We start from the raw sequence: 23,086 nt of genomic DNA, 5'->3' as shown, positions 1-23,086 counted from the left end.
TGAACGGGGCCATGTTTATTATAAGAAAAAAGTGAGCCCGTGGAATTTTTTTAAAGAAGCAACAGGATGGAGATGCTCTAGTCAAATGTCCTAGGAAAGAGCAAAAACAGATTTGAGGAAGGCTGAGCTTCCATGCTGTAGACAAGTGGCTTATTCAGGCTTCAAGAGCATGGAAGCTTCTGGAACAGTGAGTTAAGTCTAGACAGGGAACAAGAAGCTCTTGAAAAATGCTAACTTTCCCTTTAAAAAGATCTTAAGTTTTTCTGAAAAGGTAGGAGAGAAGCCAGTAAAAAGAGATGAGGGATGCATGGTTCCAGAACATTCTGCCAAGGTCTCTGCTGGGGGCCATGACCCAGCACCCTGGAAATGGCACTGATGGAATTGGCCCGTGTTGCAGGGGGTTGAATGTAGGGCCTGGGGGAACGCCCCAGAAGGCACTTCTCTGGCCCAGACCCTCTGGCTAGCCTGGCACAGACCCCAGTGCCCCGTCCTTCCACCGGGCTTCTGCTTCACCAGGGCATTCGCTCCCTGTGTCCTCAGGGAGATGCAGCTCCGTGTGCTTCCTGCCTGGGCCAGCTCTGTGTAGCTCACAGAGGAGTGAGGCTGCCCCTGAGTGACCTCCTGGCCAGACCACGGGGCTGGGAGCTTGCAAGCCTAGCACCATGCCCACTGCTCCCTCCTCTGGCCACTCGCCAGCCCCTGGGGCTGCGGCAACCCCTGCAAGCCAGCAGGCAGGCAGGGAGCTACAGGCCAGCTGCCTCTCCAGGACACTGGCCTCCCTGTCTGCAGAACGGGAGGAATGAGCCCCTGCCCCTGCACTTGAGCCCTGTGGTCTCCGTCGTGAAGCCTCTAGACATCATGAGGACAGCAGCACCCCAGACATCCAGTAATCTCCATGCTGGAATCTTGGTAAACTTTCCACCTGCAGGAGACTGGTCTTTTGTGTCTGTCCATGTTAAGGGTCTCCCTGCTCTGTCACGCCCACACTAGCGTTAGATCACACTCCATGAGGTCAGCCTGTGACCCAAGGGAGTGATGATCCTGATGTGTTTGCAGCTGGCAGACCATGGGCACCACGTGCTAACACCTGGCTGACCCGGTTCTCACTGCCCTTGGTGTGGGGTGGGGGGCCACCACTGTCCGAGGTCCTGGCCCAGATGCATGGCTGTCCTGATCACCAGCCACCTGCCACGTTCCTCCCTCCTCAGGCCCTCTGCACCTTCTGGAAGCTCCCCAAGAAGGTGGGGCTGTCTCAAGGCCACAGTGGGGCTTCCCTTTCCTCTCCTCAGCTCAGCTTCAGTGTTTGAGCAAAGCTGGATAGGGCCCAGGAAGTCATCTTCGTGATGCAAATGAGCAGTGTCCACCGTGGGAAATGCTGGGAGAGCAGGAGACAGAGTAGGTGTCCACCGGCTGGACCGGAGAAGGGACGCAGGTCAAAAACTGAAAAAGCCACATACCTGTCGAAGAATTTCTGATGATTTCCTATCATCCTTGCAGAAGAATGATTCACTTACCAATAATCAACTCTGTGGGGGATCCCGAGGAAGAAAGCCATCCAGCAGCTTGTGACAATAGTTCATTCCTCTGGACATGGCCGAGGAAGCTGGGCTTGCATCTCAAAAACAGCTTTACCAGAAATAGAAGATGTTTGCACCGTCTGGAGCAGCAGAGTCTGGCACAACCCCACGGCCAGCAGCAAGACCTGCCTGAGGGCACGCTGGCTCAGCCCCATGGGGGTCACGCGGCTGGACGGGACAGGGAGCCCACCTCCAAAAACTACGATGGCCCAGCCTCCAGGCTAGAAGGCCAGGAGAGCAGGGCACGCGAGAGTGTCTTCAGGGTGAGGCCCTGGGGGTGGGGGCAGGGAGAGAATGCATGTGTGTACATCTTTGTTTATATTTTTAAAATTGGAAGGGAAACTGTAAAAAACTTAAAACCTGTTACCTTTAAGAAGAGCAAGGTGAAGAGATAAACTTCTCTGGATCTACCTTACTTTATAGATTTGATGGGAACCAAACAAATATCTGAGATAATTATACGATTAAATGTCAACGGCCATCTCTCTACATCGCGTGCTCAGTGGGGTCAAATGAGCACTCTGACACCGGTGGCGTGGTTGCAGAGAGAGCGATGGTCTTGAGGCAGCTGAAAGCAACCCCGTGACTGTGCTTGCTGGAAAGACAAAGGGGCTGGCTGACTGGCTCTCAGCCAAAATGAGCAAGGAGGTAGAGAATGGGGGCCCTGTGCACGTCCGGCTCTGAGAAATGGCTGTACGACCAGTGTATGACCCACCGGGTCTCCTGCTCACACACCTGGAGGAAAGGAAACCTCTGAGCACACAGAGTGTGGACGCAGTTCTGCATGGTGACAGAAAAACGCACAAACGACACCCGCGCACCGGTGGATGAACAGACAGATGGAAGGCGTTCTGTCTGTCCAACAGGACATTATCCAGCCACAGAGAGGAAAGAAGCGCCATGGACGATTGCTCCGGCACTGATGAGCCTGGAAGCCTCACGCTCATGGAACAGACAGGCGTGAGGTTTACATAGCGTGGGGTTCTGCGTATGGGAAGCATCCAGAAGAGGCAAGTCCGTGGTGACAGAGAGGAAGTTAGTGGTCGCCAGGGCACAGAAGGGATGTGGAGCAATGGCAGACCCCACGCGGAGCTGCACGGGGCACATGGGCGCCTGTCACACGCTGCCAGAGGACCGCGGCCACAGGGGCTGTGTGCGGCCTAAACCTCCTCCCCATCCTCCCACCTCCTGCCGGCAGACCCAGCAGGCAAGGTCCTGCTGAGGGGACAGGGCTGGGGGCTGTGACCATGTTAACAGTCGGGGTGACCCCAGTGCCCCCTTTCCCAGTAGGCACACGGCAGCCATGAGGGAATATTCACTGAATCTGCTTCACCGGGAAAGGTCCAGGGTATGGGGAGCAAGGGAAGGGAGAGTGGCCTTGAGGCAAAAGAGGTGGGTGGGAGCCAGGGCCCTGCAGACTGCCCCCCACCCCTGGCCCACCCTTCCTGGTTCCCTGCCTCAGGAGGAGCACACAGGAGCTCCCCTGGGGAGAAGAGGGGAGGGGACAGGAGGACAGAGTCCTGGGAGAACATAAGGGGGCGGACCCAGGATCCCAGCACAGCCTTCAGCCCTCAGCCCACTGCTGGGCACCCGCTGGTGTAACTTGTAACCCCAGGTGAGCTGGGTAGTCATGCGGGTAGGCGGGCACTCGCCGAGGCCCCCACAGTGAGTGATGTGGAAAGCAACCTCAGAGGTGGCCGCCGCCCAGTCCCCGGACAGATGAGGATGACCTGGGGCCGGGATGGGCCCCGGCAGTCCAAGGGGGTGGCCAGAGGGCTTGGCACTGGGCCCACGTCACCTGAAAGGCTCCTGTAACATCAGTAGCAGGGTGGCCCAGGGCTCACTGGGGACATTTCTCTGCTGGACTGGGTGAGCAGGCTGCTACTCACTGCTTGACTCCCACATTGGCCTCCCCCCAACCTGAGAGCCCTGCGGGCAACACCTCAGGAACGAGCCCTGGATTCGAGGAGAGGAGCCTGGGCGTGGCTAGAGCCGGCTCTTACCTGGAGTCCGAGAGGCGCTGAGGCTCTTCCTCGGCCGCCTCTCCCTGTGGACTTTCCACCCTGGCCTTTGACGGCTGCCCTGAGTCCGGCGGTCCAGCCTGAGGCTCCCTTTTTGGACTTGCACCATTGGCCGCTCCAGGTGACCTGTCCACTGTGTCCAGCTGAGGCCCCGAGCTGTGTGTCAGGCACTTGGAAGTAGAGGCGTCCTCTGAGGGCAATGCCTCCGGCACAGGCTGGGCCTCCTCCCATCTCTCAGCAGAGCCCTTGGCGCTGGCCTTGGCAGAGCCGACGTAAGAGGCGCTAATGACGCTTCTGGGGCCACACTTGTCATGTAGACTCTGGGCGGCGCCGTCCTCCCTGCCGCCGCCACAGCCCCCACAGCACACGCAGGAGTTAAGGAGGCAGCTGGTGGCCGCAGTACTGAGTTTGTGGGAGCCACTGTGTGTCCCCTGGGCCACAGGCCCCGACAGGGAGATGCCGTCTTCAGAGGCTTCCGGGGTGGTGACGGCAGAGCCCCCTACAGGGGTTGACTTGGGATTGAAGATGACGGTAGCTGAGAGTTTCATGCCCCCGGTCCGGTGGGCGATCATCTCAGCCGTCTGCGCAGCGTCCCCACCCCCCTCCCAGCCATCCAGGTGCGGCTGCGCATCCAGGCAGCTGCAGGAGTTGGGACCCAGCGCCCACATCTTGTCATGAGGGACATCGTTGTTATTGCTCATGTCCCCCTCCTCTGCCTCGGAGGGACCGCTACCCTTGGCCTCTCCGTGCCCTCTGCCTGGCCCTCTCCCCTGGGGGTCAGTGCGGGCACTGCCTGCCCACCCAGATGGGCCTCCTGGGGCCTCGGCAGCCCCCTCCACATCATCCATGAAGAACACCCTTCCTTCTTCCTCATCGCTGCCTGGCCGCAGCCGAGCGCTGCCTGGGGATGCCTCCCCACGGGGGCTACCCTCCACCCCTGGCCGGTGTGCGGGGGACTGGCAGGCGCTGGGCGGGGAGAGGAGAGATGACATCTCATCCCCTGCCCTGTGGACCATGCGGTCAAGCTGCTCTAGCTCCTGGCTGTCGTACTGCATGGAACAGGCCAGCTCTGCCTCCGGGGTCTTGGCCTTGGCTGAGAGCAGCTCCTCGGTGGGGAGGGGTGAGGGAAAGGCGGGTGTCAGGGCAGGGGGAACCGGGGTGTCTGCCCGGATGGGGAACTCCACGTCCTGGGAAATGCAGAGGTTCCTTTCCAGCGTGTGAAGCTCGTCCTCTGTCAGGGTCTGCAGCAAGTCCCTACAAGGGTCAAGACAAAAACCACAGGTGAGGGTCCCAAAGGCCACAGCAGCCCCCTGGCCGACAGCAGACGGACACAGCGCCCTTGATGTCTGCATCAGTAGAGAAGCAACAAGGGATCGGACCCTGGCAGTGAAGCACACAGGGCACATACTTCCCGCACTAGGAAACGTGGCACAGTTCTGCAGGGATCCTCCCCAGCTGCAGGTCAGACCACGGCTGTGGGGAGGGATGACTGCCTTCCCGAGAGGCGTCTTTCTCAAAAGTGAGGCTCTGAAAACTCTTGTGGAAAACAAGGCTGCCCTGATTCTTAGGGACCTGATCATCATGTTAAGAAAACCTTCTAGGGGGCGCCTAGGTGGCTCAGTTGGTTAAGCCTCTGCCTTCAGCTCAGGTCATGGTCTCAGGGTCCTGGGAATGAGCCCCACATTGGGCTCTCTGCTCAGCAGGGAGCCTGCTCCCCACCACCGCCTGCCTCTGCCTTGTGATCTCTGTCAAATAAATAAATAAAATCTTAAAAAAGAAAAAAAAGAAAAAGAAAACCTTCTAGGAGTGAAAACAAAACGCTGGTTCACATTCTAGGCTCTCACTGTGCACATGTTCTCAAGCGCCATCCCTGTGCCAGGCGGGGAGACAGGCAGGCACAGGTCAGGCACGTCGCACCCTTGGAGGCTACACTGGAAGAGCCACTGTTGTGAATGATGACTGCCTCACAACTACAGCAACTACAACAAAGAAAAATGTCTACCAGCAGGAGGCTTAACCCAGGAAGGTTTCCTGGAGGAAGGGGCACCAAACCAACGACCTGAAGAAGTTAATGTGGCAATGCCTGGGATGGATCTCAAGTAGGTCTACGTGGATGTGCCATGCTCTCGGCCAGTGCCCGTCTAAGTCCAGGCTAAAGAGCCCTGTGCAGTCACAGAAATGCCAGAAAAGTGTACTTCCCAGAAACGCACAGCTTGCGACTCTTCATAAACTGAGCACGCCCATGCGGGCAGCACCTTGATCCAACCGTGGACCGTGAACCAGGCTCACAGGCCCTCACGTGCCCTCCCACTCACCCCCTGCCATCACCAGCACCCTGACTTCCAAAGACCGAGGCAGTCGCCCTGTATAAATGGGGACGTGCCATCCACACTCTCTAGAGGCAGGCATGGTTTTGCAACATGTCTGTATAGAAGCACCAGAGGAGGGCGCCTGGGTGGCTCAGTGGGTTAAGCCGCTGCCTTGGGCTCAGGTCATGATCTCAGGGTCCTGGGATCGAGTCCCACATCGGGCTCTCTGCTCAGCAGGAAGCCTGCTTCCCTCTCTCTCTCTCTCTGCCTGCCTCTCTGTCTACTTGTGATCTCTGTCTGTCAAATAAATAAATAAAATCTTTAAAAAAAAAAAAAAAAAGAAGCACCAGAGGAAATGCAGGAGGCCCAGTTAAATAGGAGCTTCAAATAAACAACAAGTACTTCTTAAGCATATGAATATTTTTTAGGATAAGAATGTCCCAAGTGGGGAGTATGTGGGATTTTCTTGCATTCAGAAACTGCTGTTTATCTGAAGTTCAAATTCAATAGAAGGTTCTACTGGTTTTGTCTTGTTGGATCTGGTAATGTACGGTTGGTCAGGGTTGGTTAGGTTCGGTGTCCTGGATGGTCCGGTCTCATGGGTAGGAATCAGTTCCATACCTGTTGGGCTCTGGATGCTCCAGCCACCCTCTCTGAGCGCCTCCCTGAGAAACCTGTAGGCGCCTGGGAGGGGGTGCGCCCAGGGAACGCGCCTGCGCCCTGCTGCGGGTCTCCCACTGCGCTCCCTGGACATCCGCTCGCGGCTCCGTGGTCCATTTGCTGGCACCGCCAGGCACTCCTGGGGTTTTCTACTTTAAACTGCTCAGCCTGCTGACTGATGAAGGGCAGAGCGGCTTACAGGCTTGGCAGCCCTCCTCAGTGCCCTCTGTGAGGCCTTTTCAGATCTTCTGCCCGTTTTTAGTTGGGTTATTTCTGTTGTTGTTACAGATCAACAGGAGTTCTTTATGTTTTGCATTTGAGTTCTTTGTTGGACACGTTCTCCAACTCTGGGGCTTTCTGCCTTCATTCTTGTAATGGTACCTTCGGAACAACTGAAGTTTTAATTTCAATGAAGTTCAATAAATTACATTTTCCTTTATGTTTAGTGCTTTTCTGTCCTGTTTAAGCAATCTGCTACTCCAAGTTTACAAAGATGTTCCTGTTGTTTTCCTCGGCAATCTTCATTGTTTTTACTTCCCACATGCAATTTATCTGGAGTTGACTCCTGTGGGTGATTGTGGTAAGATCCAGACCCATTTTTCCTCATGTGGATATCTGCTGACTCCGCCCATTTATTGGAAAACAGCAACCACCTCCCACTGCCCTGCTGTGTCTCCTTTGTCTTCAATCAGGGAGGCCGGGATGTGTTGGTCTGTTTCTAGGCTCCATTCTGTTGACACTCCCGGCCCTGCACAGCTATCTACAGCAGAAATGCACATGTGTTCACAAGCATGGTCACACCAGTGTCATTTATGGAAAGAACCAAAGCCCAGCATGTAAAATGTGTAAATAATGCTCTTTCTCTCCAGCAGTCTTCTTTCTGGCTAGTTTCCGTCCCTTGCATTTCCACATGAATTTCAGAATTAGTTTGTGAATTTTTACTAAAAGAGACAAAAACCTCCTAAGATTCTGATTGAGACCGCACTAAATTCATAGATGGATTGGAAGATAACGGACACCTTTGCAATGTTAAGTTCTCCACTCCTTGACTAGGAATCACTCTCTCTTTACGTCTTTAACATTTCATGCCAGTAACCTCTTATAACTTTCAACAGAGGCTTTAGACAACTGCAGATAGATACTGAAGCAGCTGATATTTACTGACATTATTGCAGGTAATATTTAAATTTTTTATTGTGCTAAAACAGCTATGATGTGAAATTTATCATCTTAGCCATTTTGAGGGACGACTCAGTGATATTCACATCCTAGCACCACCATCACCAACATCTACTCCTAGAACGCGTTCATCTTATAAACCTGAACTCTGTCCCCACAAACACTAACGGCACGCTCCCCACCCCGGCCCAACACCTACCACCCGCTACCTGTCTCCACAATTCTGACTAGTTCAGGTCCCTTGTAGAGTTGGAATCTCACATAGTTTGTCTTTCTGTGGTTGGTCTATTTCACCAAGCACGTCCTCGGGGTTCATCCCTGTGATGGCAGGAGTCAGGAGTTCCTTCCTTTTTAGGCTGAATAACATTCCATTGTGTGATGGGCCACATTTGGCTTCTCCACTCATCCACCAGTGGACACCTGGTTCGCTTCCATGCCTTAGCTGTTGTGAATAATGCTTATTGGAACACGGCTAGACACATGTTTCTTTGAGACACTACTTCAAGCTCTTTGGGGAATATACCCAGGCGTGGAATGGCTGGATCATCTGACAATTCTATTTTTCATTTTTTGAGGGACCTCCACAGTGTTTTTCCATGGCAGTCGCACCATTTTGCACTCCCACCAATGAGGCACAGGATTCTAATTCTCCACATTCTTGCCAACACATGGCCTCTGTTGTTGTTGTTGATTGTTAGTTTCAGAAAGAGCCATCCTACTGGGTTGGAGGTACAATTTCATCGTGAGTTTGATCGGACAAGGAGCGATGAACAATTTTTCCAGAGCTTGCTGGCCACTCACATACTTTCTTGGGAGAAATGTCTGTTCAAATCCTTTGCTCTTTTGAACCGGGTTGTTTGGCTTTTCTTGGTGAATTTTAGGGGTTCTCTATAGATTCTGGATGTCGATCCCTTATCAGGTATAAGATGTGAGAATATTTTCTCCAACCTGTGGGCTGCCTCTCTACTCTGTTGAGAGTGTCTCACGTTGTACAAAATTTAAAAACTTTCAAGTCTAATTTGTCTATTTTTTCCTCTTGTCGCCTGTGCCTTTGGTGTCCTGTCCAAGAAATAATTTCCAAAATGCAACGTGAGGGGCGCCTTGGTGGCTCAGTGGGTTAAGCCTCTACCTTTGGCTCAGGTCATGGTCTCAGGGTCCTGGGATCGAGCCCCATATCAGGCTCTCTGCTCAGCGGGAAGCCTGCTTCCCCCCAGCCCGACCCCTCTGCTCGATTCTGCCTACTTGTGATCTATCAAATAAATAAATAAAAATCTTTTTTAAAAATGCAACATGATAGAGCACTTGTCCAAGATGGTCTTGTAGGAGTTCTATTGTCTCAGTTCTCACATTTCTGTCCTGGGTCCACTCTCCGTCATTTTTGTGTACGGTTTCCACTTCATGTGTGTGTGTATGTATCTCTCTCTCTTATCAGATTAAGGAAATCACCACTGATGTTTTCATCATAAAACAGGTATTGAATTTTTCAAATTCTTATGCTGCAATTTCAAAATGATTTGGTTTTTCTTCTTTTAAAAAATTAAGGTAGTAAAACATCGATTTTATTTCCAAATGCTAACGATGCTATGTGTCATCTGAACTCCACAAGACATGGGGATGATCGTTCTGCACAAAGCACACTTCTTACCCACCCACACAGACTCCTTCAGTCTCTCCTGCATTTCCACATTTGTATCTGGGCGTTTGCCTTTGCCTGAGGAACTCCGATTAGCTTTTCTCCGTGGGCAGGCTGCTGCTGAATGCCTTCAGGTCTGCTTTTCAATAACTCACCATTTTGCCTTCATGCTGGATGAATGTTTTCTTCCAGCCCTTGAAATAGCATCACTCCATTGCCTTTGGGCTCCCGTTGTTCGTTTCTCAGGAGACAGCTATCAATCTTACATTCTTTTCCCAGAAATATGTCCTTTTTCTCTGGCCGTGTTTAAGATTTGTTTCTGTTTTCAGCAGTTTTACTTTGATATACTAAGTCTGCTTCTATTTATCTTCCTTGTAGTTCTTGAGCCTCCTGGGTCTGTGGGCAGAGATCTCTCTTCAGTTTTGGAAAATTCCTTCTTTTTCTTCTTCTTTTTTTTTTTTTTAAAGATTTGATTTTTTAAAGTGATATCCACACCCAGCATTGGGCTCAAACTCAAGAGTGGCAGGCCCGCCTACCCAGACTGAGCCAGCCGGGCGCCCCTCTTTTCTTCCTTCTGATTCCAGTCACGTACGTCAGACCTCAGAGCGTGTTGCACCTGTCTCTGATGCTCTGGACCGTTACCCCTGCCCATGTCCCAGCGCCTAGTGTCCCCCCGCCATGCACTGGCCCTTCCCCCATAAGGTACACCATGTGTGTGCCCAGTGCCCTGCTTTTCCCATCCACCATCTCTCCTCATTCATCATCAGACAGCCAGGGAGGGCAACACTGATGGCCTCTGGGTCCAGGGTCACAGTTTGCCCAGAATGGTCATGATCAGGCCCTGGTGTGAGGGAAGCAGCAGGAGCCGTCTTTCGGATGAGCCACTGTCTGGACCAAGCACCTATCACAGGACCCAGGCTGTGCCTCACCCACCCCCAGGGCCAGTGACTCTCCAAGGACCATCCTGCTGGGCCTATCCCTGCCATCTTTTTTGTTTTTTTTTTTTAAGATTTTATTTATTTATTTGACAGACAGAGATCACAAGTAGGCAGAGAGTCAGGCAGAGAGGGGGGTGGGGAGGCAGGCTCCCTGCTGAGCAGAGTGCCTGATGCAGGGCTTTATCCCAGGACCCTGGGATCATGACCTGAGCTTTAGGTTTAGAGGCTTTAACCCCCTGAGCCACCCAGGCACCCCTCTCCCCCCTATCTTGATTCACAGCATGTTGGTTCTTGCAGGGGTCAAGGGCAGCTGGGAGCAGGGGACTCTCCAGCTGTCTGCCTGAACTGGCACCAGGAAAGGGAAGCCAGCGCCGGGCTGCCCTGGGCTAGGCTGTCCTGCTGGACCCAGGAAGTCCACACGGAAGTCCACAGAGTCATTAGTTCCATCAAAAGCACAGAAGGGAGCTTACAGAGACTGGGGCCACGGTAAGAAAGACCTTGGAGTCTGAGGCCAGGAGGCCAGGAGGAGTTCAGAGGACAAGGGCCCATAGCCTCCTGCTGTGCCATCTGTCCAGGGCCACCTGGGAGGGCTCTGGGCCAGTGGGAAATGGGGGTTTGTGGGGAGGCCCAAGATGGAGGAGGCTGGCTTGAGGCCTGTTGTTGCCGAAAGCCGAGGGGAGCCCCTTAGAGCAAAGGACAGTCACCCACAGCAGGCACCTCCAGGCCACCAGGGCAGCACACAGGGTGCCCAGGACATCAATGCCACCTGGACCCATTGCCTGGGATTGCCGGGGGAGCCAGGACAAGTCACAGCAGGGGAGGAGCCCTGGTGCTCAACACTGCAGGGCACCTCGGCTCTATACTGGTGGGAGCACCCACGAAAGCCCAAGCAAGGGCCCCAGCCGCAGCCCTGCCACCATCCTCCCAGGGCCCACCCCTCCCCTGCAGGCTGTGTGGCCCTGGGGGGCACCCATGTCATCCTGTTTCCCAGCCTCTCCCTCTCGCACAGAGGGCCCGGGGCCAGCTTTCAGCATGGTGGCTGCAGTCATGTGACTGGTAGTTTGTGCCCAAGGTCATGCTGTTACCGGCCAAGCACAAAGAGCTGGGTTCTGAGAGGAGACAAGGGTGTATGTGGGTATACACGGGGGCTCGAAACACTATGAACCAGTAACTACAGACGAAGACCAAGGCGCACCTCTGCCTCGAGCAGAGAGGACCGGGAAGAACCCACTTGTCCTCACAGAAAGGAGGGCTGGGGCCCAACAGGGACCACAGCACCCCCCTCCTACCCTCTCCTGCCCTCCCGGAGCAGCCCCTCCCCACCTTATTTTTCGCAGCAGCGTGTGGAAGGGCCGGAATAGCTCAGACATGTCTTCTGCCTTGCGGTCCAAGTTCAGAGGTCCATCTGCATAGACCACGAGGCCACTGCATTCAAGACAAAAGCCAGGATGGCGTGAGGCCCTGCAGCCCCCCAGGACAAGCCCAGACCACAGCCAGGGGCTCTGAGACCACACACACCTCACCTCTTGTGACTGAATCTTAAATACATTTAGAAAAATGCACTGAAAATTGCCAGACTTGATCATCTTCTGAAGCTGATTAGGGGAGGTTCACTTGAGGGATCATAAAATAATCATAAAAATTCATCTGTTCACATCACTGCTGCAATCAAAGAAATCAGCATCAAGATTTGTTACTAAAACTACCTCCTTGGAAATGGAAACTTCGAGTTTGTGTTTAAATGTAACACACATGCAGAAGCTTTTGAGAATTAGTGGGGTGCCCCTACCGCAGATGTGACAGGGAAGTGGGAAGTGAGAGCCAGGGCCCCTGCTACCCACGCGCCCATGGCTCTGCACCAAGGCACACAGACACTTGAGCCTTGGGGACTGGGCCCTGGCGGGGTCCCACAAGGGCCAGAGGAGCATCTCAGGGACCCTTGTCGCAAAGAGGGTGGGACTTCTCCCAGACGTGCCTCCAAGCTGCCCTTCCAACCTCCCACGGGACTCACGGAATCAGCCCTCACTCACCAGGCTCCACACTGAGTCCTTCCAACTCCCTGACCACAGCCTCTCCTGCCTCCCAGACCATACCAGCTGTGACAATCCAGTACCCCCCACCGCCAGCCCTGCCCACCTGGAACCCTGGGAGGTCCCCCACAGTGAGCTGTGTGCTTCATGGCTCCCCTGACCTTTGCCCAGCCTGTCCCCAAGCCCCCTTTCCCTTGTAGAGGTCTGGCTCCTGCTCCCTCACTCTTCAAGCCTGGAGACAGCCTTGTCACCCCCAGGAAGGAAAGACCCTCTCTCCTCGGTCCCACGGCTGAGAGCCCCATGTGGCTCTGCTCAGATGCCCTTCCAGGGGGTCCCCATTCCACAGGCAGCACCTCATTTATTCCCTGTGGCAATCTTGCCATGCACTGCCCAGCCCCAAGCATGCCCACCATCCTGTCCAGACCTGCTTCTCCAAGAGCAGGACTGTCCCTGGAGGACCCTTCTGGGAGTACCTCCTCCTGGGGCCCCAAGACCAGACAGCTCACATCGAGGGGCCACCCAGGGAATGAACCCCCACACACAGTGACTGCTCCTTGTGTCCTTGTCAGAGCACAGGGGAGGGACTCGCAGATTTGTTTGCATGAATGAAGAACTGCCCCCGAGTCTCTCTCTGCAAATGAACACAATCTCATCGCTGCACTGGGGTCAGGTTATCACCACTCAACATGGAGTCCTCATTGGCTTAAGAACGCGTCCAGTACAGGGAGAGAAACTGGTAAAACCGAATGTACTGTTTTCCCTTAAAAAGGTTAGATTCCACATGCACAAAGGAAGATTCAAAAGTCACAGGAAAATCATGGGCTGTGCTACCTCCTCTGGCAGCTGGAGGGTTGGGGCTGCCAGGAGCAGCTGTGTCCTGGACACAGGTCTGGACGGAGGGCAGAGGACAACCTGGCCAGCCTTCCATTCCTTCCAGCATGTTTTATGGGTCTGACACAAGCTGACAGTTCCAGTTAAATTAACAGTAGTTGGGGGACAACTTCCCAGTATAGAACCTTAACTTCATGGTTGAGTCAGTGTTCTCGGCACAAAGGCCGTGAAAAGGGGCCCTGCCCGGGCTTCCTGGCAATCTTGTCCTTCAGAAAGCAGCAAAGGGGGCAGGAAGGGAGCCTGACTCTGCTCCTGGGTCCCAGGGAGGTCACTGGCTGCCCCATCAGTGCCCTGAGAACAAGGCCCGGGGCTGACTGGCTGGTCTGGAGACTCAGAAACAAAACCAGTACTTAGGAGGGCTCCCAGCACAGGACCATCCCAGGCCACAGAGGCCGGTGCTCCTGCCACTGCTGAGGAGGGCAAGGCAGCCCCCAGGGCTAAGCCTGGCAGAGATGGAGGGAGAAGGGGCTGCTGGGCACACTCAGAGTCAGGGGTGGGTGGCTGGCTAGAGTGGGCACCAGGCAGATGCCCAGCCTGAGAGGAAATCTGAGTCCCCACTCCCATTCTTCAAGTCACCTTTTCACTGTTTCATAATGTCCTTTAATGCACAAAAGTTTTTAATTTTGATGAAGTTCAATTTACCTATCTCTTCATTTGTCACTCGTGCTTTTTGTATCAAATCTAAGAATCTACTGCCAAGCCAGGGAATGTGAAGATTTACCTCCTGTACTAGTCAGAGTTCTCCAGAGAAATAGAAAAAATATAGCGTGTGTGTCTGTGTGTGTGTGTGTGTAGGGAAGGGGGAGAGCTTGGGTGGTTGGTTGGTTTGTTGGGTTTATTTATTTGTTTTGGAGAGAGAGATATTTTGAGGAACTGGTTCCCATGACTGTGGATGGCGGCCACATCCAAACTCTGCAGAGTAGGAGGGCAGGCTAGAGACCTAGAGACTCAGAAGAGTTGATGCTGCAGCTTAAGTCTGAAGACAGTCTGGAGGTAGAATTCCCTCTTACTTGGGGAACTCTGTTTTCCCTTAAGGTTTTCAACTGATTGGGTGAGGCCCACCCACATTATGAAGGGTAAGCTACCTTACTCAAGATCAAAATTTAAACGTTAATCTCATTTTTAAAATAGCTTAGAGCAATATCCAAACTAGTGTTTGACCAAATATCTGGGTACTATGGCCTAGACAAGTGGACACATAAAATTAATCATTACAGGGCCCAACTCTGCTCTTCTGTATACAGCCATCCAGTTGTTCCAGCATCATTTGTTGAAGAGACTAACTTCCTCATTGAATGGCCGTGGCCCCCTTGTCAAAAACCAGTTGGCTATTGATATTTGGCTTATTTCTGTTGTCTTGATTTTTTTCCGTTCATCTATCCTTATGACAGTACCACACTTTGGATTATCATAACTTTGTAGTAAATTCTGAAATCGAGACATACGAGTCCTCCAACTTTGTTTTTCTTTTTCGACATTGTTTGGGCTATTCAAAGCTTCCATATGAATTTGAGGATCTTTTCCATTTCTGCAAAAAAAGAAAGGCCAAGGTAGTTTTTATAGGAAATGTACTGAATCTATATATAACTTTGGGGAGGAGCACCATCTTAACTATAGCAAGCCTACCAATCCATGAATATGGGCTATCTTTTTATTTAATTAGGTCTTTAGCTATTTTCAGGAATGTTCTATAATTTTCAGTGTACATGTTTTCCACCTCCTTGGTTAAATTTACTCCTCAGTACTTTTTTTCTTTTGGATGTTATTGGAAATTTCTTTTTTTAAAGTAATATTTAATTACATACGATGGACTATTCTTCAGTCTTAAAGAATGAAGTTCCTACATGCCATGTGGATGAACCATGAAAACATGATGCTCAGTGAAATAACCCAGATACAAAAGCACAAATATTGTATAATGAATCAATTTATATGAGGTCCCTAGAGGAGTCAAACTCACAGAGAAAAAGTAGACTGGAGGGTACCGGGGGCCGGGGGAGGGAGTGGAGAGTTAGCATTTAGTGGAAACAGCATTTCTGTTTGGGACAATCGGAAAGTTCTGGACACGGTGGTCGGGGTGGTTCAACAGTGTGAATGTGCTAACCGCCGCTGATGTACACTCAAAAAGGGTGAAAGTGGTAAATTTTGTGCTATGTCTATTTTACCACACTAAAAAAATTAACATTTATTGCTTTGATTCTGTTTACACAAGTTATAATCATCATGTCAAGAGGTCATGTTAAGTAGAGACACAGTGTTTGGTATAATATTTCATAGTCAGCACACTAAGGATGTTTTCCATGGGTTTTTGGGATTTTTCACCAATGTTACCTAAACACCTGGAGTATTGGTTTTTTGTTTTGTTTTTTTTTAGATATTTTATTTATTCATTTGAGAGAGAGAGAGAGAGAGTACAAGCACGGGGAGAGGCAGATGGAGAGGGAGAAGCAGACTCTCCACTGAGCAGGGAGCCCGATGCAGGACTCGATCCCAGGACCCTGGGACCATGACCTGAACCGAAGGCAGACGCTTAACCATCTGAGCCACCCAGGCGTCCTGGAGTATTGTTTTTAAACAATCCCTTAATTCTGGATATCTAGCCCCTCAGATTTTCATGATTAAAAATAAACTTCAGTAAAAATCTTTGTAAATACAGATGGTGCCCTGACAAGTCAATGCAACCAAATTCTGCAAAAGTTGTGCTGCCACCCGCCAAGTGCTCAAGCCTCTGAGGGAAAACAGGCCATGAGCACCCCTCAGGGTAGCGCTTCCAGGCACATGGGGAGATGCGAAAATAACACAAATCCTATTTATATGAAACATCACAAACAGGCAAACCTACAGACACAGAAACAGATCTGGGGTTTCCTGGTGCTAGGCAGGCGGGACTGTAGGGGGTGGAGGTGACAGCTAAGGAGGGAGGGGTATCCTTTTGGGGGGACGAAAATGTTCTGAAATTAATGGTGATGGCTGCACAAGCCTGTAAATTTACTGAAAACCACTACATTGTACACTTTAAGTGTACACACTCGAGTACACACGCGACCTTGCTAGAGGTGAGCACCTGTGGGAAGAGGGCTGCAGGCCAGGCAGGTTGTGTGGAGATTGGAAGACTGGGAAGGGGCTGGGCAGGGGGCTGATTCTGGTGGTGAAACAGGTGGGCAAGGAATCAACGGGAGGCCAGAGACCCCCATGGGGCAGCAACTTTGGAAAATTCTGGTAGTAGGACCGCAGGATGGATGTGGGTGGCGTGTGAAAATGAGAGAGAGGAAGTAGAGTGACCAGCGGGGACGTGATGCTAAGTTGGGGGCCTGGCCCAGGGGCACAGGTGAAGTGCGGGGGGTGGGGCCCAGGGTTTCAGGGCTGGCACCCGAGCGGGCATGGACAAGACCAAACCCCTGTCCAGCCCTATGGACACCCAGCACCTGGCCGGCCAGCCTCCTCCTGAGCCGCCTCTGAGCTTCCAGCCCCCACCCCAGCCCTCCCCCCATCCCTGCCAATCTCCCAGAGCTCCTCTTACCGCCTCTACCTCAGGGGGGCCTCCCCAGGGCCACAAAGCCCAGTGGTCATCAAGCACAAGCAGGGCTGGATTGGGCCCCATCCGGCCGCTCCATACCTGTCTCCTCACCTGTGACGGGCCCACAGATGCCATGCCACCCTGATGGGGAGCTTTTCCTGGGAGAGCTCAGAGCAGGATGGGTGGGAAGGGGCTGGAGCTCCTAGAGGCAGGAGGAGGGGCTGGTGCAGCAGGGAGGCCTCACCCCCAGATCCCCCTCTGCTCTCACTGCTCCCTGAGAGTCACCTGGAGTCCCGGGAACCCACAGCACAGATGTCACCCTTGAAGGCTGTTGTTCCCAGAGTGTTGGCTTCCTTGCCGCATGTGACCCATGACCCACTCCTCCTCCCTCCAGCCAGAGGTGCTGCCTCCACCCCTTTGCAGCCGCCTGACCAGCTCCCACCCCAGCTTCCAGGGTTCTGCTCCAGGACTAGGGACCCGCCCCTCATGCTCACAGCTCTTGTCCTCTCTAGAAGGGCTCTGCTCCAGGGTCCTATCCTACCCCAGCATCCAGAAAAACCCACAGCAGCTGCTTATCTCTCCTACCTGTACACTTGCCCCAGAGGTGTCCTGGCATCCCTGGGGATAAGCACAGGGCAGGTATACAACTGGGGCTCAAACATAGGCTCGCTGGGCAGATACAGGACCCAGCAAGTCCCGGAGTGACCCTGAAGGGGGAGGCTCTGGGAGAGCTGCTTACTGCTCTACCCCTCCTTCCATAGGATGGAGAACTTCAGTTACAGTTTCATATACCTTAAAGCCCCAGACGCAGAGCCTGGCTCTGAGGGAGGGCCCAAGAGGGTCTGAGGTGGGCTGGGGCCATCGTGAGGCCTCCCTCCAGGCACAGCCAAGCCAAGAACCTCTGCTCCCTCAACTCTGGGCTTTGGGTCCCTGCCTCTGCTCCTACTTCCCAGCAGGCCTCCCTGCACCCTTCACTCCAACTCCAAAACTAGCCTACCTTCACTGTGACTCAGAGCCTTTCCACCTGTCCTGGGGGATTCCAAGAGGCCCCCACACACTGTTGCCAGGAGGGGGGCACAGGGACAAAGGCCCAGCCCGGGGGGCCCTCACTCTCCCTCCCAGGACCAGGGGACAGAGAAGGAGCAGAAGTCAGATATCCACAGGGCAGCTGCGGTCGGCACACAGGGTGCAGTGATGCTGGTCAGGGAAAAGTGACCTTGGGGGACTGCTTGGTGAGAAGGCCTGAGAGAACAGTCCCATGACCACCAGGTCTGGGTCAGTGCTGATGGCTTGGCCGGTGAAGTCTGACCGCCCTTGCTCGGCAGGCTCGTGTGAGAACCTGGAGCCCAAGTGCTCAGGCTGTCTGATGCCTCGCCTTTATTGTAAATGGGTTGTATTTTTAAAGTGCCTGGGAGAGTCTGAGCCCTTCCATGAAGCTGAGGATAGGTTCCGTCTAAGACAGCACAAGGCCTTCGTGTCCCCACAGTCCCAGATGCTGCCTGGCCCCATGGAGCTGGGGAGCCTTCAAGAGGCCACACAGCTCAACAGGGCAGGCTGGCCAGCGTGTGCCCACACCAGCACCCCTGTGCACAGTCAGGTGGCCAGCCTGGGAACCCCTCCAGCATGGTGGGAACCCCCCCCACCAGCCAGCATGATGAAATCCCAGCCGCGGGCTCAGAGCTGGGGGCACTGGATCCTGAGCTTCAAGGCACTCGCCAAGGCATTTTAGAAAAGAACATAGGGGGTGCCTGGCTGGCTCAGCAGGTTAAAGTTCTGCCTTCAGCTCAGGTCATGATCTCAGGGGCCTGGGATCGAGCCCCACATCGGGCTCTCTGCTCAGCAGGGGAGCCTGCTTCCTCCTCTCTCTCTGCCTGCCTCTCTGCCTACTTGTGATCTCTGTCAAATAAATAAATAAAATCTTAAAAAAAAAAAAAAAAAAAAAAAGGAACCACTGCCAGGCCAGGGTCTCCACACTACCAGAAAAGGGGCTGTGAACAGCATGACACAGAGGGAAGGGACAAAGGCCACTCTCATGGGAGGGGCTCTCCAACCCGGGGCCCAGGCCCACAGAAGCAAGGCCCTAGCTTGAAGCAGCTTTGTCTTGGACATGAGTTTGGCCGCAGAGAGCCACTGCCAAGAAAGCAAATAACGATATAACAAAATTACCTGGCCCACCAAGGGGTCACTTTGGGCCAGACCACCGGAGCTGGCCCCAGGGGACATCTGTCCTCTGCACCGCTCAGCTTCAGGTGAAGGCAGAGTCTCTCAGACTCTAGTGATTAAAGCAACTGTAAAGTGTGTGTGTTCTGGGGCCCTGGGACGCACTCCTGCTTTCCCTGACAGGCAAACTCGGGGAGAAGACTGTCTCAGGGAAGGGGACACAGAAGGAAGGGGTGGAGGTTGGGGGTTCTGGTAGCGAGACCGCCACGGAAGGCAGCTCCAAGGACACAGTCAGGTCAAGGAGAGATGCTCAAGCTTCCCTGAGTCCCGACCCCTCTTCCCAGCTCTCCCTCCCCCAACCCTCTGCACGTGGTGTCTCCCCTGAGCCTCTGTACCTGGCATCTCTTGGACATTTGACCTCCAGCGTCCCTGCTGGCCCCACACGCCTTCTACACGCAGCGCAACTTGCTTGAGGGAAGCCCATCTGGCTCAGAAGCTGACCTCATCCTGCTGCACCACCCTGCCCCCCACCACTCCCACCACTGCATCCCCATTTCCCAAAGAGGGGGGCTGGTGCCTGGACCAGTCCTGGCCTCTGCTTCCACCCCACACTCTCCCAGACTGCTTTGCCGATGACGGCATCTGCAATCAGCGTCTGTCCCTAGGACTCTGGTCCCCTCTCTGCCCAGCTCCACACCTGCACACCAGCTGCCCACGGGCCCCCTCCAGAGTGGCCAGACCTACAGGCCTCTCCACTGGGCTCCCCCTGTGACCACCTGCCCCACGCCCCCTCACCTGGCAAGAGGTAAGGGTGGTCCCTGCCTTGGAGTCAGGGTGTGGGCGAGCAGCCCCAGGCCGAGCCCAGAACACCCAGGCTCTGACCTTGACCTGACCTTGGCCTCAAGACGCTCAAAGTGCTCTACCACTGACCACACACATCCTGCCTTGGGGAACATAAGGCCTGACCCCAGGTGCTGGCCAACACCTCTAAGCCCACAAGACCCCGGAGGCCTGCACCTGAGTTCCCTTGCTCTCGCTGCTCATGCTCCGTACCCAGTAGGGAAGGCTCTGCCTCAGCACGCATTCCCCCCTCCCCACTGCCAGAGCAGCAGCACCCCACCTGCTCTTCACCTGCTCAGGCTCATTTCATGGCCCCCCACCTCCCTCCAGCCTGTGAATGACTCATGTAAGCCCATCACGTCCCCCCACGGGAGCCAGGGGCCTCCTCCCACAACCTGGGCTGGGCACTCTGCTCCTGCATGCCCCCCACGTGGCTCTATGTGGTGTGGGGGAGCTCCTGCCCTGGGCTGTGAGTTAGGTGACTGTCCATCTCACCTGTGCCATTGGGTGTTGGGTGTCCAGCCATCTCGTACTATTTAGGGTGGGGGGGGGTCCCTCCCTCACCCTCAGAACACCTGGTGAGTGCCGACAGCAGGCCTGCTTGGTGCCGTGCGGGCAGCTAGCAGCCACCTGTTGGGGGTGTAAGGGCCAGCCATCAACACCCAGAAGGGGCCCAGCACTGTCTCACTCCACAGTCCTGCTAGGCTTCCGCCCAATGGCTATCCCGGGCGGGAGAACACTCACCACACGATGGCCAACCTGGGGATGGTGAACATGAGGGCCGGTTCGTAGTCGTCAATCATGTCTTGGGTCAGGTACCCGAAGTCCAGGGCCCTGGCCGAGGGACAGAGAGCAAGAAGGGTAAGGCCTGCCCTCCCAACACCCACCATGGCCCACTCCACCCACACCTGCGTCTGTGCTCAGCTGATGGCCAGGAAGGTGACAGGGGCCACGCTCTGCTCCAGAAGGCCCGAGCAAAGGTGGCTGGTGCTTCCCCCTCTCTGACTTTCCACCTGCCCAATCCCACTTCTGGGATGGAAGGTGCGGGGAGGGGCATGGTGTGCTTGCTGAGGGGCCCACGGGGCAGCGATGGTGTCCAGCAAACAAAACACAGAAGCTCATCCTGCCACGGGCTTGCTTAGCCAGAAAATTGAAGCAGCTCAAGTGACAAGAATAAACGTGGAACAAAAACACCGCCCCACACAATTTAACACTTTCCTGAGGAACGAACAGCGCTCTGCTGGATTTAGTCTCACGCCCCAGGCAAATGCAAGTGGCTCTCTCTACACTCTGTGAGCTGGCACTGCTCGAGTCACATCACAATTGTTCCAAGGACAAGGTCTTTCCTGCCATCTTATTTTTTAGCAATTTGAAATGTATTTCAATACATAAACAGCGAATAACATGACTTTAATTACAAAGTGATATGAGGCAATTTCAAGACTTCTCTAATACCACAGCACTAGTCAGATGAGAAAAACATTCTAGGCTATATCTTAGTCCCAAAGTCCACTCAAAGATCTGACTTCAATTACTGTCCAAGGCATGGCAAGAATACTGATGTTTCACTCTGCAAAACCTTGTTCAGGAGACCTCCAACCCAGCAGGGGCTCCATCCTGGCCTGTGGAGGTAAGGAAATGAGAAGGTGGGGAGAGGAGGATGAGGGTGAGGGGGTGAGGAGGTATAGAGATGAGGATGGTGGGGAGGTAAGGAAGGTGAGGAGGTATAGGTATGGAGGTATGGCATGAAGGTGAGGAAGGTGTGGAAGTGAGGAAGGCATGAAAGTGAGGAGGTGTGGAGGTATAGAAGTCAGAAAGGTGAGGAGGTGTGGAGGTGAGGAGGTGTGGAGGTATAGAGATCAGGAAGTCATGGAGGTGTGAAGGTGAGGAGGTAAGGAAGGTAGAGGTGAGGAAGTTGTAGAGGTGAGCAAGTTGTAGAGGTGAGGACGTGAGGAAGGTGTGGAGGTGAAGAATTTGTGGAGGTGAGGAGGTCAGGAAGGCAGGGAGGTGTGGAGGTGAGAAGTGAGGAAGTTGTGGAGGTGAGGAGGTGAGGAAGGTGTGGAGGAGGTGTGGAGGTGAAGAGGTCAGGAAGGGATGAAGGTGTGGAGGTGAGGAGGTGAGGAGGTATGGAGGTGAGGAGGTGTAGAGGTGAGGAGTTGAGGAGGTGTAGAGGTGAGGAGTTGAGGAGGTGTAGAGGTGAGGAGGTGTGGAGGCAAGGAGATGAGGAGGTGTGGAGGTGAGGAGTTGGGGAGCTGAGGAGGTGAGGAGTTGAGGAGGCGTGGAGGTTAGGAAGGGATGGAGGTGTGGAGGTGAGGCAGTGAGGAGGTGGGGAGTTGAGGAGGTGTGGAGGTTAGGAAGGGATGGAGGTGTGCAGGGTACAGAGGTGTAGAGGTGAGGAAGGCAAGGAGGTGAGGCGTCCAGCTCTCTGTGCTGCCTTGTGGGGCTGCTCCAGGGCTCTACCAGGGAAGTCCCTGGCAGGAGAGCCCTCTGGGCCCAGAGGAAGGGATGGTGCAGCAGAGGAAGGAGGCTGTAGGTGTGCTTACCAGGGGAAGGTGGACTTGGAAGGGGAAGGTAGCTGGAGGTATCCCTGTCCCTGCAGCTGCCCCAGGGAGGAGCAGGACCCTGTGGCAGTCAGGGGTGGCCTCACCTCTCCACGGTCTCACAGAACAGCACGATGACCTCCTGCTGCACGTAGTACTCCCTGGGGGACTTCACAGGCACCATGGCTGAGACGTAGCTGCAGACACAGCCAGGGAGGTGAGCGCTGCCCCACCACCCAAGTGTCCCCCCAAAAAGAACGACATCTCAGATGAAAGCCAAACATGCCTCAGACATGAGCAGCTTCCGGCGTGAGGCCTGACCATTTGTGTCTGAAATCAAGCCTCCTCCAGGGTGGGGCCTAGTCTAGCACCTCCTGCGCCCCCCGCCCTGCCCCGCCTGGTCCCCCTCAACCCTGGCCTTGTCCCACCTGAAACCATGGCCCTCCCCTTCCTGGGCTCTGCGCACCCTCGGCATGGCACTGCCTGCTCTGTGATGTCCCTGACTGGGTGCCAGCCTTCGTGAGTGTGCGAGTGGATGGATGCACGTGCAGGTGGGAGAAGACCGCAGGGTGGGGGTGGTCACACTGGGTGGGGCATAGGGGCCTCCCAGGCAAGAGATACCTTGTCCCACCCCTCCCCAGGTAAGGACACGTCTCTTTGCTCCTAACTTCCCAGCCCCGATTTTCTCCTGTTATAAAAGTTTCTTTGGGACCTGGGGAAGCCAGAAAAGGATACAGAAGGAAAACCACAGTCTGTGCTCCCGCCTCCCGGAGGGCACGGTCTTTCACTTG

General features: G+C 54.2%; 1 protein-coding gene across 5 annotated transcripts in view; it reads right to left on the bottom strand.

The window, feature by feature from the left end:
- The window catches only part of ZFYVE28 (zinc finger FYVE-type containing 28), a 106,033-nt gene that overhangs the window by 17,931 nt on the left and 65,016 nt on the right, over window positions 1-23,086 (bottom strand). For 2 of the 5 annotated variants that reach the window (XM_032856248.1, XM_032856218.1), the window contains exons 5-8: window positions 22,403-22,492; window positions 20,500-20,589; window positions 11,641-11,742; window positions 3,581-4,852 (exon numbers count right to left, since the gene is read on the bottom strand). In XM_032856248.1, the coding sequence (XP_032712139.1) occupies window positions 3,581-4,852; window positions 11,641-11,742; window positions 20,500-20,589; window positions 22,403-22,492 (1,554 nt within the window). Of the gene's footprint in view, window positions 1-3,580; window positions 4,853-11,640; window positions 11,743-14,683; window positions 14,767-20,250; window positions 20,386-20,499; window positions 20,590-22,402; window positions 22,493-23,086 lie in introns of those variants that run through there. The other 3 variants (XM_032856224.1, XR_004382541.1, XM_032856238.1) reach the window with 3 other exon arrangements.

Source organism: Lontra canadensis, unplaced genomic scaffold (assembly GCF_010015895.1).
Source record: "Lontra canadensis isolate GAN:19392208 unplaced genomic scaffold, GSC_riverotter_1.0 scaffold1, whole genome shotgun sequence".
Taxonomy (NCBI): domain Eukaryota; kingdom Metazoa; phylum Chordata; class Mammalia; order Carnivora; family Mustelidae; genus Lontra; species Lontra canadensis.
This window is presented reverse-complemented; position numbering and strand designations above follow the sequence as displayed.